Source organism: Hyalella azteca, unplaced genomic scaffold, assembly GCF_000764305.2.
Source record: "Hyalella azteca isolate HAZT.00-mixed unplaced genomic scaffold, Hazt_2.0.2 contig5402, whole genome shotgun sequence".
In the NCBI taxonomy this organism is placed as follows: Eukaryota; Metazoa; Arthropoda; class Malacostraca; order Amphipoda; family Hyalellidae; genus Hyalella; species Hyalella azteca.
The window spans coordinates 279302-292883 of NW_025935594.1; the positions used below are offsets into that span (position 1 = coordinate 279302).

Sequence of the window (13582 nt, forward strand, 5' to 3'; positions counted from 1 at the left end):
CACGCTCGTCCTTGATTCTGTTAAACGATTTATCACTAAAGCAGAAGTTAACCAAATTCGCCAGGTGTTCGATGCGAGACGAACGCGGACCCCTGCAGCAGTCGGCCGTGCCTCAACGGCGGCACCTGCAGCAGCGCTGGGATATCCTTCTCCTGCTCCTGTCCTCAGGCCTTCACCGGCCCCACCTGTGCAGAACGNGCTACCCTGGCAATTACCCAAACAACCGCAACTGCTCGTGGACCATCGTAACGGTGCCTGGCAAGCGCCTCCTCTTCCACTTTGCCACCTTGGCCATTGAGATCGTAACGGTGCCTGGCAAGCGCCTCCTCTTCCAGTGTGCCCTACTAACCATTGAGACGCACCCCAACTGCAGCTACGACCGACTGGAGGTGGGTGCAATACTAACCATTGAGACGCACCCCAACTGCAGCTACTACCGACTGGAGGTGGGTGCACTACTAACCAGTGAGGCGCACCTCAACTGCAGCTACGACCGAGTGAAAATGGCTCGTCAAATTACCGTTGAGACGCTTCCATACAACCACTACGACCGACTGAAGATGTATCGCTAAATTACCATTGAGACGTATATCTCAAATTTCTCGTCAACCGGCTGAAATCGGGTTCACTGACAACGACTGGAACGTATTANTTCTCGTCCACCGGCTGAAATCGGGTTCACTGACAACGACTGGAACGTATTATAACTGCTGCTATAGGACTTACTAAATTTCAGTAATTTCCATTAAAAGTCGTCTCAAATTAGCCACAACCCCTGAAAGTGGGTTTAATCGTAATTATTTTGACGCATTACGATACCAGCTGAGATCAATTGCAAGTGGTCTCCAATCAATTGAGAAGCATCTGAACTGCAAATTTGAGCACCTTTATATTGGTTAAGATCACACCTGCAACTTTATGCTTTGGCGGAGCTATTGCGTTTGATCGATTGCTTGGGTAGGTATAATTCTTTTTGAGCTACAGAGATTCTCGTTCGTCCCAAACTCTCATTACAGTCCTTAAGAGAGTGAAACTCATTTCTTACTGGCTGTCTTCTCCACTTTAGATCCGCGATGGCCTGTCACCTTCGAGTTCGGTGCTGCAGCAATACTGTACGTCCAGCAGCCCGGCCCCGCTGCGCACGTCGGGCGCTGAAGCGGCGGTCGACTTCGTCACCGACGGATCTCAAACGGACACCGGATTCCATATATCATTCAGTTCAGAGTCTAGTGAGTGCTCCAAGCGCAGCAACGATCTTATATGCTGTACCTCTGCATTGAGTGGTTTTGTGACAGCAGTTAAAGATCAGCGAACTACCTAATTTCTCTTTGAAACCAAGAAAAGAGTCGAACATATTCATTCATGCTCTGCAATGATATAACGGCTCACAGATTTCGAAAATGTATTTTTCCTCATTCAAACTAATAAATTATCCATTTTATTCATGTTAGTGAAACTTTTGTCTCACCGATTTTGACAATCCATGCGTGGCCACAATTTATGCACCAACTGTTTATTATGGGCAAATAATAAACATAAAAACTAACTTTAATAGCTTATTAGAGTACGATGCTTGCTGCCATTCCTATTCTAGAACTAATAGTGAATATTTTTACTTCTTAGTATACCCAGGTTGCGGCGGCTACCTCACCAGTGACATGGGTACTTTCAGCGCCCCCGGCATGGATGGCCGCTACCACCACAACCTGCTGTGCGAGTGGGTGATCCGTGTGCACCCCTCCGAGACGGTGCAACTCAACGTCACCGACTTCCACCTTGAGGGAGGTGGACATCGTTGTTACTTTGATTACTTTGAGGCAAGTAACTTGGGCAGAATAAATTTTCAATGATATTTGCATGTGACAATGTTTAACCATGTACAAGATAATATCATGCATTATATTATTCATAACTTTCATTCCGTGTTTGAGCAAAAAGTTAATCTATTCGCGACTACTAAGCTTAACTTATTTGTTTTTTGAACTAATTTTCCAAGTGTTTTTTTCAACCCTGATGAGTTTGATTTTTTTGGAAGGATCTCCTTGTAGTATTAAAATTTTTTGGAAGATCGCCGACCACCACAGGAAAAAAAAAACGACTCTCTGCTTTGTTTGTTGTTTAAAGTTACGAGATGTTTTCATTCACAGAATTTTTTTACAATTTGAATTTGTAATATAAAATGGACTCTAAGAGGCTAGCGTCATCAAGAAGTTGTCCAGCGAGACACACAGTACGAAGCTAGATATTTTCGATAACAATGTTATTTCCGGTGAGGATCTTCCAACTGATGTCAAATTAATTGCACATTCCAACTATACTTTATGTGGGACATTATTTGGCACTACTTCGACCACAACTAAGCGAGACATTACGCAACATTACTTATTTGACAGTATTGAAAAGCCCGCTTGAAATTGCTATGTGAAACTCTGAGTGATAAAGTGTTATATTATTTATACGTGTGTGTCTATTGTTATTTCTTTTGTGCATTCTGAAGCAGCAAGACGGCTTTGCTACCACGTTTTTCTTCCTTGTGGCTAAAAAAGTAATGGTTTCCTGACTAAAACTTTTATTTCTGATTCCCAGACTTGAATTATCAAAGAAGTGATTATGTATAATATGTACCTTTAGAATATTTTTCTCTTCAATGTATGTGAAATGAACTCTTTGAATATGCTGAAGGTAAACTATTAAGTGCATCAATCTCTGGATGCCCTTAAAGCAGTTTCAAGAATTTCTCTTTGACCACCGTGCAGCGCTGTTCATATGACGTGTCGTGTCTCTAGTCACATCCTGCCGTACTGTTGTTTAACCAGTAATTTAGACAAAGCCAAAGACAAGATAGAATAATAATAATGGTTGGCCAATTCTTCGAAGTTTTTCCTTACACAGATGCAGAGCATCACGCATGGTTTTCGCTGCACATAGGTACTATCATTGTAATATACTATTACTGAGTAACACATGATTTCCCATAAAACATACTTATACAGAGCTCTTCAAACAAAAAACTTACTTTCTGAACGATTATACGGAACACAAGGTTACCGTAGTAGAACATTCTATGACCATTGAACATAGATCATCAGAAACATGCGTTAATGATAAAAAAATTCGAGTATAGTATAATGAACGCGTTATGTAAAACGTATGATTAACGAATAATGAAGTTAATTTTAAAACTTTTTCTTATAGAAGTTCAAACTATTCCGGCGAAACACGGATGATCGCTTTCGAATTTGGGCTAATATTTTATAAATTTAATATTATTTCGAATGATATTGGCTAATATTATTTGACTGTACCAAATTATTGCTTACATAATTATAACAACAGTATAACATAGGTGATCTTAAACGTAGATGACCCTGAAATAAACATCATCGTCAGAAAAAGATTATGGAAGAGACTACTGACATTTTTGATCTTAGGTGCGGGATGGAGGTTTGTCGGACAGCCCTCTGCTGGGGACTTACTGTGGAAGGAATGCCCCCCCAAACTTTATGTCTTCGAGCAACGAACTTTTTGTTAAGTTCAAGACGGATAGTTCCGTCTCGCGTTCAGGCTTCACGGCAAGGTACCAAGTAGGTGAGTAATGAGGTATATTGTTTGGGTCCTTCAGTCTAGTACCGTGTTGAGGTATATTGATTGGGTCCTTCAGTCTAGTACTGTGCATGAGGTACGTTGTTTGGGTCCTGCTGTCTAGTACAGTCCCTATCATAAGTCAATGTTATGGCACTGGCGTAATTGATATTGTAACTGGTGAAATGTTGAAATTGTTTGAAATATTACTGATATTTTTCATTAATAAAGTAAATAAAATTAATTTCATTACCGGGTGTTCATATTTGTAGTTGATACATAGATGTCGTCATAGCAATGCACAACCAAATATTGGGTACAATATAGCAAAAACAAGTAACTATTATTAATTTTTCAATGTACATTTAGTTAAATTTGTAATTTTTAAATTATATAATGCCATGGCAGACTTAACAAGAGCCAAATTTGATAGACCGGGTGAAGATTCTTGATTTACAAAATATTTTGAAAATCTCCAGAAAACAAATCTATCGATGGCGCAGAGCATAAATCCCATTAAGAGAATTGAGGCTTTAGTTTCCTCAATCCCATTTATGAACTATATGAATTATATGAGAGAGATCATGTCAAGAGCAAAAGCTCTGACTTACAAATATCGAAGTTTGCTGCCCCTGAGTGCTCGATAACCTTAGATGGTGACGAGGTGAGGCTGGCTTATTCACCAAATTTGTGACTTTTTACCTTCGAGCCTTCTCAAACATTGTCGAGGGAACATTGTTTAAATTGGCAACCAGGAAAGGTTCCCAAACATTGTCGTCAACCTCTTGAAGTTTTGAAGGAAATGGTCCGACACGATACAGACGCCATCTTGATTGAGATAACCCAGAGTGTGATTATGAAATTTATAAAAATTCTTCTTCAATGTATCGTCAATGAGACCTGGTACTTCTCTGATGTCATGTTAAAAACCAATAAAAACCAAATTGTTATCTATTTATATATTTTATTTGGAGCTCTCCTCCTCTGCAGATACGAGATGGAGCGAGTGCCAGTTTCCCTCTGTTGGGTCACTACTGTGGACCTCCCTCATCCACTCCCCCCCTCACCACCTCGTCCCTCAACTTCTTGTGGCTCAAATTCAAAACAGACGCGTCCGTTGCCAACAGAGGCTTCCAGGCCGATTACTGGACCGTCGACATCCGTGAGCCATTTTCCAGCCTCAATAATTTTGTCTGGAATAAAATCGAACACTTTAATTGAAATAAAGCGGTGCATCAAGCGAAATCAATTATAGATTTGGTCAATCATAACCTTTAGTATGAATAACCTATAACGAACAAGCGTTATTCCTGTAAACAAATTTTCTCTGAATATTTCATTTTGTTATAAAACTAATTTCGTTTTTAGGATGCGGGGGCATCTTGAAGGGCCAGTCGGGCACGTTATCCTCTCCCAACAGCCCGGGCACCTACCCCGGTAACAGTGACTGCAGGTGGATTATTGAAGCTCCGCCTGGCTTTGTCATTCAGCTAACTTGGCAGCTATTTGCCCTCGAGAACCATCCGTCCTGCGCATACGATTACGTCGAGATCTTTGACAACTCTTCGATTGCTTTGTCTACAGCAGCCGGCAGGCAAAGGTGATCTAGTAACTTATTTCATGAGGTAAACTGCTGCCGACAGGCAGAGGTGATGCAGTATTGTATTTTATGCAGTAAACTGCTACAGGCAGGCAAAGGTGATCTAGTAACTTATTTTATGTGGTAAACTGCTACAGGCAGGCAAAGGTGATCTAGTAACTTATTTTATGTGGTAAACTGCTACAGGCAGGCAGAGGTGATCTAGTAACTTATTTTATGTGGTAAACTGCTACAGGCAGGCAGAGGTGATCTAGTAACTTATTTTATGTGGTAAACTGCTACAGGCAGGCAGAGGTGATCTAGTAACTTATTTTATNAAAATAAATTTAAGTTTAAAAGACCATTAATTTGTTTCTCTCCGTCAAACAAAATTCCTGCTAAATATAACTCTGGCAGTTTATAAAATAAATTCAAGTTTAAAAGACCATTAATTTGTTTCTCTCCGTCAAACAAAATTCCCGCTAAATATAACTCAGGCAGTTTATACAATAAATTAAAGTTTAAAAGTCCATTGTCTTCCCGGCAGCAACCCCCTACGCTACTGCGGGACCAGCCCGCCCCCCACGATGACGTCACAAGGCGAGATCCTGACCGTGCACTTCCACTCAGACTCTTCCCTCCACCACGACGGCTTCTCCGCCATCTTCCACGCCCTCAACGCTTCCCAGTGTATGTAATAAATGCCGTACAACTGCAAGGAAATGTACTAAATGCAGCACAATTACAAATAAATGTATTAAATGCAGCACAATTACATGTAAATGTAATAAATGCAGCACAACTACATGTAAATGTGCTAAATGCAGCCCAATTACATGTAAATGTACTAAATGCAGTAAAATTATATGCAAATGTACTAACTGCAACACAACTACAAGTAAATGTACTACAGTAAATGCAGCACAATTACAGGTAAATGTGCTAAATGCAGCACAATTACATGCAAATGTACTAAATGCATTACAACTACAAGTAAATTTGCTAAATTTTGAACATTTATATGTAAATGTACAAAATGCAGCACAATTACATAAAACTAGTATTAGATGGCAGAATTTACTTATTTACACACGTGCGATTGATGACCAGAAAATTCGTTGATTTATATTATCAGGGAGTGAAACTTTTCTTTAGATGACGGTAGATTAAATGGTAAGTTTCAGGAAGTCGTTTTTGCATATTAACGACGTTTCGAATGCAACAAACATTCATTTTCAAGTTAGAAGAAGCTTTGAAACTTTGTTCTTCTAACTTGAAATGAAATAAGCTTTGTTCATTGTGAATGCAGCCATTTCAATTTACGGTTTATGCTAATTAAATGTATTAAATGCAGCAGAATTACATGCAAATGTAATGAATGCAGCACAACTGCAAATAAATGTTTTAAATGCATCAGAACTACATGTAAACGTAATAAATGCAGCACAACTACATGTATATGTGCTAAATGCAGCACAATTACATGTAAATGTACTAAATGCAGATCAATTACAAGTAAATGTACTAAATGCAGCACAATTACAAGTAAATGTACTAAATTCAGAACATTTATATGTAAATGTAGAAAATGCAGCACAATTACATAAAACACGTTTATTAGATGGCAGAATTTACTTGCTTATAGCTACACGTGCGATTGATGACCAGAGAATTCGTTGATTAATATTATCATGGAGTGCAACTTTTCTTCAGAAGACGGTAGATTGAACGGCCAGTTTCAGGAAGTAATTTTTGTTTATTAACGACGTTTCGAATGCAACAAACATTCATTTTCAAGTTAAAAGAAGCATTGAAACTTGCTTCTTGTAACTTGATATGGAATATGCTTTGTTCATTGTGAATGCAGCCATTTCAATTTACGGTTTATGCTAATTAGAACTGGTATTTTATTTTTAGGTTCATACTAAAAAAATATAAATCAACTTCAATATTTGTTTAATTTAGGTAAGTTCTCTAATTGCATTTTAACCTCATAATGATGCTCATTATTCCAGTCCTCCTCGCTGTATCATCTACAGCACTGAATTGCGTTATTCAGAAATGCATTTAAATAAAAGTTCATGTATATATTGTCTGCTTAAATCGAAAGTTAACCAAAAATTTGAGAGCAAAGTAAATGCTAAATAAATTTATTAAATCTTCATTGGAAACTGGTAAGAAACATAAAGAAACGTCGATTAAAAACTTCAAGCGGATGATAACTGTGAGCCTTTTGACATAGCATTTCCGTTTAAAAATAGGTTTCGATCCAAAAATCTTTAAATACGTAGAACCATGCAGAGGTGGGGCCCAAAATATAAACACACTCTCCATTACAAGCGTGAAGGTGCACAGTAGAATTGGGAGGGGGGGGGTTAAGTTAGCGGAATTTATGAACGCTAACTCCTGCCGCGGCGTTCGGCATCTCTGTTGTAGAAATAACGTGGCGTCATTCCGACGTAGGCTGATGCGCACCGCGCACAACTGTATTCATAAACCAGATACGAATGGGCCCAATTACTTATTTCTGTTGATTTCATTTGTATTTTCTGACTGATGATGGAGGTGGTCTTCAAAATTTTTTCGATGGGGAAATGGTGAAATTACTTAGCGTGTGTTTTTTTAATTATAGTTTAAATGACGATAACAATGAATTTGGCAGTCAATTTTAGAATCCTTTCGACGCCCTAGCCTAATTGAGTTGCCATATATAAAATGAATTCAGACGCTTTTACGAAATTGGTTCCTGGGTTAATTTCAATTGCGGATTTGGAAGAAACCTTCCATCCAATGTCAGATGCTAAGCCTAGATTTACGATCGTCGCAGAATTAAGTCCGCGCAAATTTTCAGTATGAACATTCTGACTATTTTTTGTTCGTGTATTCACCGTTCAGTGTGCGGAGGGCACTATCACACTGAGGTGGGCACAATAAGCTCCCCCAGATACCCTGGACGCTACCCTCCCTCTCGCTCCTGCGTCTGGACCATCACTGCCCCAGCTAACCGCCAGGTGGCGCTCACCTTCGAAGCTTTCGATGTGGGCTTTAGCAGGGACTGTACGGATGACTACGTTGAAATCAGGTGACAATTTTTTTTCTCTTCAGTAATTCTCATTACTAGAACTTCAGATACGCAGAGTATTGATAACGGTCGTCACTGTATATGTCAAATTTCGGTGTGACCGTATACAATATACATGTATAATTTATCAACGGGAGGCACAGACTTAAGTTAGAATTAAGGTGCAGGTTTACGTTGGAGGTAGAAGTGCCATCTGAAATTTATAAGTGATGATTTGATGGCAGGGTGGCCCAGTGGTTACAGTTCAGAGTACCAAGATTAGAGCATAGAGGCGCGGGTTCGATCCCAGCTTTGTGCGCCGGTTTCTGGTCAGAATGGGCAAGGAGGCCGGGCGGTTAAGATCAGCGGAATTGTAGCAGTGAGTTGCGAGTTCGAGCCCGCAAAATGCTGTGAATGTTCTGCGATGTTAACAATTGGCGACAGGCCTACGGCCTAATAACGCTGAAACCGCTATTATTATTATATTATTATTATGATCCATGAGATGTTTGAGGGAACAAGCGTCATATATATACAAATAACTTATCTGAAGATCTGAAGCAACCAGATTTTATATACGATCTGAAGCAATCAGTTATTTAGAAAAGTGTGAGTGAAATGAAATCGCAGGAATGGAGCGTATGCCACATCGCCTCTCATCTCGAAGCTGTGTGGGGTGAACATAACAGTGCCGGAGATTGTGTCGCACTCACAACACCTCTTCTTAAAGATGGTCAGCAACCAGTACTACTCCGGCACCGGCTTCAGGGCTTCGTGGGACGCGGCTTCCACTGGTTAGTGTTAAGAATCCATATATAAATACTAGTGGAAATACTAGAATCCCGGACAAATGGCGGGATTCTCTTGGCCAGATCTTTGGTAGACAGTGTTTCCAAAGCATAGTGGGATTGAGTATCAATTATGGGTCCCGTACTATATATAATACATTTTATATCTATTACTTCATATTAGCTGCCAATATAAAGCATTAGAAGCAAGTTATTTTATCAAATGAATTCCCGTCATCAGGAGATTCAAACCTGAGATTTTCAAAGGCAATATCCGCGACCCACAGATGAACAAAGGAACAGACGTAGGCTTAATTTTTGCAGTAAACGCTTTCGGGTCCCAGATAACAACCAGGTAAGCGATAACCGTCACAAACCTTCTCGAGATAGAAAGATTATACCACCTCCCCCCAACACACCCTGTAACTCGCATTCTTCAGATCAACTCCTATTTACCCCCTGATACCTTTGCACATCCCATCCAGAGCATCCATATCAAAACTGCAGAAAGTCCAAAAGAAATCACCAAGATTAATCACAAGCAGACTCTGGTCCGACTTTATGTATTAAAACATAAAAAATGTGACATCCTCGCCATAGATTCAGTCATTCACTAATAATTGCGCAAAACATGGTCCACCATTATAACATATGAGCCAGAGTTCTTCTATAATCTCATAGTCACTACAGCCGAAAATCCCGCAATAGCAAGGCAACACCGGCTATTCAAGGGAGGGCAGCCCTTGACCACAAATTTAACTATATAGGCGTGGAGCGAAAGCTCAGCCTAAACATGCACAGCTACCCTCAGTCTCAGAGCTACGAAATCACAGACTACTCCGGAAACATCGCATGGCACACCAGTTCCAAAACGGCTTAGAAGCCATATAGTGCCGTATGTTCACAGCCACTGTTTAAGTCAGTATATTCTTCATGAATTTGCAAACTCAGCATGCCTTACCTCAACGCTCACCCAGACTCTCCACCTTGCTGAAGCAAATGATCCCCTCCAGCTTCTGTACGCACCTATTTTCATGTCCGACTGTTTTTTTCCATTTCAACTACCTCTTCATGGTCATTCTATGCCTCATTTTTTTTATTTTTCCCATGGGAACCACACCACCAAATATCATCAAATGCACTTCTAATTAGTTAATTGAGGAAGTTAAATGTTCGAGATTAACGGTGAGCCGATGGCTGGTGGATGGCGTGTGGTAACTGCAGTAGATCTTTTTCAGATTGTCTGGTATTAAGTAGTAGAGAATTTGTGATGCAAAAAATACCCAGCTAAATATCGCTCAGAGCCCATACTTTCAAAACAAGTTAAGAGATCGTAAGTTCATCAGCCAATCATTGACGGCCTGTCGAGCAAAATCCACCAATTATAGACATGAAAATAGAGCGTAAATACTTACGTTCACTTAGCCAGTTTTGAAAGTATGGCCCCTGTGACCCCTAAAAGTGTGTGCGTGCCATATGTAAGTGCTCGACTTATTGTGCGCCTTTCCTCTTTGGTATGCGTAATACGGTTTGGGAGCCGATGCTGTAAAATAAAAATTTTATGGTTTCAAATATAAAATTATTCCAAATTTTATTAAGGCCGTCGGCGAGATAAGGAACTTGTCTCGAACATAGTCCTAATTTGTTTTATTTTAATGTAACAGCAGTACTAATATACAAAGATGTTATTTCTTTTATTGTAATGTAACAGCAGTACTAATATACAAAGATGCTTTTGTTTTATTGTAATGCAATAGAAGGACAAATATGTATAGATGCTCCCGTGTGCATGGGTTCTGAGTAACGTCGTTAATGTACTAAAATTTGGCCTGTGCGTTTTTAATGTATACGTTCTTAGATGGTTTTGTTACAGATAAAATTGCTTGAATAAATGATCAAAAATTAGATTAGAAACAAAGAGAATGCTTATATGCATTTTCAAATAAAGCTGTTAAGATGTGTGTGATTTACTCCTGTTATGCACAGGCTGCGGAGGAATCATGACATCAGTGACTGGTGAGATCATCAGTCCTGGCTACCCTGAACCATATCACCATCGCGCCGTCTGCTACTGGGACATCAGAGTCAGCGAAGGCTCTCGAGTCGTCTTCCATCTCATTGATATTGAACTCGAGGCGGGACCCAACTGCGCCTATGACTATATCGAGGTTGGCACATTGATCTTGCGCCCAAAGTTATGTAGACAGGCGAAGATATGATCTTCAACAATCTGATAATGATGATGATGATGTTATAATATTAAAATGAGACAATATTTTTCATTAAAATATTCCATTGAACGGTCATGGAACTGTAAGCAATTATTTTGTGAATGCGGAAAGGTCGGCCTACTCAACAATTGATTGCCATTCAGTTTGTGCTGAAATATTCATGTAATCAGGGCCTATACTTTCCAAAAAAGTTAAGAGATCGTAAGTTCATCAGCCAATCATTGGCGGCCTTTCAAGCAAAATCCACCAATCATAGACAAGAAAATAGAGCGTAAGTACTTACGTCCTCTTAGCGGATTTTGAAAGTATGGCCCCATGCAGGACATGTAAACGTTAGTAATAAGTAATCTTGCTACGTGCCCCAACAGCCAAAATAAATATATAATTATAACGACAGTATAACAGGTGATCTTAAACGTAGTTGACCCTGAAATAAACATCATCGTCAGATAAAGATTATGGAAGAGACTACTGATATTCTTGATCTTAGGTGCGGGATGGAGGTTCGTCGGACAGCCCTCTGCTGGGGACTTACTGTGGAAGGAATGCCCCCCCAAATTTTATGTCTTCGAGCAACGAACTTTTCGTTAAGTTCAAGACGGATAGTTCCGTCTCGCGTTCAGGCTTCACGGCAAGGTACCAAGTAGGTGAGTATCAATACCAGGAAAAAATCATATCAATACCAGGAAAAATAATTTTTTATTAATTTCATTTGTAATCTGTACGTGCATAGGTACATTTTCAATTTCGAGTTCCACCATTCTAACACTAACATTGTCCAAAGCCTTCAATTTTTATTCTCTCTGTGTGTGCGGAGGAACCGCCTTGAACCCAAGAGTCACCACCTTGACATTCCCTAATCAACGTTCATTAATTTTATTTTACCATCAGCGTGCGGAGGTACCTTCCTTAGTCCCACGGGCACCATCCGGTCACCTTACTTCCCCCTGCCGTACCCTCACAACCGCGAATGTTTCTATGTCATCCAGCAGCCCGCGGGTAAGGCGGTCGTCTTGAACTTTACGAGCTTCGACGTCGAGGACTCGCGCTGGGCGAGCCGCTGTCTCTTCGACTACGTTGAGGTATGTTGCTAGGGTCCTTCAGTCTAGTAATGTGGTGAAGTATGTTATTGTTATTTCTTTTGTGCATTCTGAAGCAGCAAGACGGCTTTTCTACCACGTTTTTCTTCGTGGTGGCTAAAAAGGTGCTGCCTAAACTTTTATTTCTGATTTCCAGACTTGAACAGATCAAAGAGGTGATTATGTACGTACCTTTTGAATATTTCTCTCTTCAATTTATGTGAAATGAACTACTTAAATATGCAGAAGGTAAAGTATTAAGTGTATCAATCTCTAGATGCCCTTATAGCAGTTTGATGAATTGCTCTTTGACCACCGTGCGATGCCGTTCATAAGACATGATCGATGCTCTAGGCGCATCCTGCGACGCCGTTCATAAAACTTGACGTGTCTCTAGTCACATCCTGCAGTCCTGTTGTTTAATCAGTACGGTAATTTGGACAAGGTCAGAAACAATAAGGAATGATAATGAGGTTTGACCATTCGGTTTACTATTTATTTATACCAAATATATTGTGCCCATTGTCAGGCCACTTGATAATATCCCAAATATTGGCAGTCAATCACAAATTGGCATCATACCTACCAAGATGGGAGAAATGGTACTCAAGTAAAAGAAATGGTAAAATATCTTGAGGACATTAAACCTGATGGGCCATGGTAGATTGTCCAAAGTTTTTCCTAACGCAGATGCGGAGCATAGCGCATGGTTTTCGCTGCATACAGTTATGCTTAGTAACACACGATTTCCCATAGAACATACGGTTACCTGGAAATGCATTGATCACTTTCTGAACATTTATTCTGAGCATAAGGTTACCGTGGTAGAATAGAACATTCTGTGACCATTGAACGTAGATAACCTGAAAATATGCGTTAATGGTCCAAAATTCGGGTATAGTATATTGAACGCGGTATGTAAAGCGTACAATTGACGAAAAATGAAGTTAATTTTAGAACTTTCTATTATGGAAGTTCAAACTATTCCGGCGAATCATGGATGATCGCATTCGATTTTGGGCTAATATTTGATAAATGTATTATTATTTTGAATAATATTGACTAATATTATTTGATTGTATCAAATTATTGCTTATATAATTATAACGACAGTATAACAGGTGATCTTAAACGTAGTTGACCCTGAAATAAACATCATCGTCAGATAAAGATTATGGAAGAGACTACTGACATTTTTGATCTTAGGTGCGGGATGGAGGTTTGTCGGACAGCCCTCTGCTGGGGACTTACTGTGGAAGGAA

At 39.7% G+C, this 13582-nt stretch overlaps 1 protein-coding gene across 1 annotated transcript; it reads left to right on the forward strand.

Annotated features, from left to right (window-relative positions):
- Positions 1-71: 71 nt before the first annotated feature.
- LOC108675375 (cubilin) lies at positions 72-12323 on the forward strand (the record flags this gene model as incomplete). Its single annotated transcript, XM_047880445.1, has 11 exons — positions 72-446; positions 1067-1229; positions 1624-1817; positions 4573-4744; positions 4951-5182; positions 5709-5851; positions 8057-8243; positions 8853-9016; positions 10997-11178; positions 11732-11888; positions 12133-12323. Coding segments are annotated over exons 1-11 (2160 nt in total), but the record flags the coding sequence as incomplete, so codon positions are not given.
- Positions 12324-13582: the final 1259 nt, after the last annotated feature.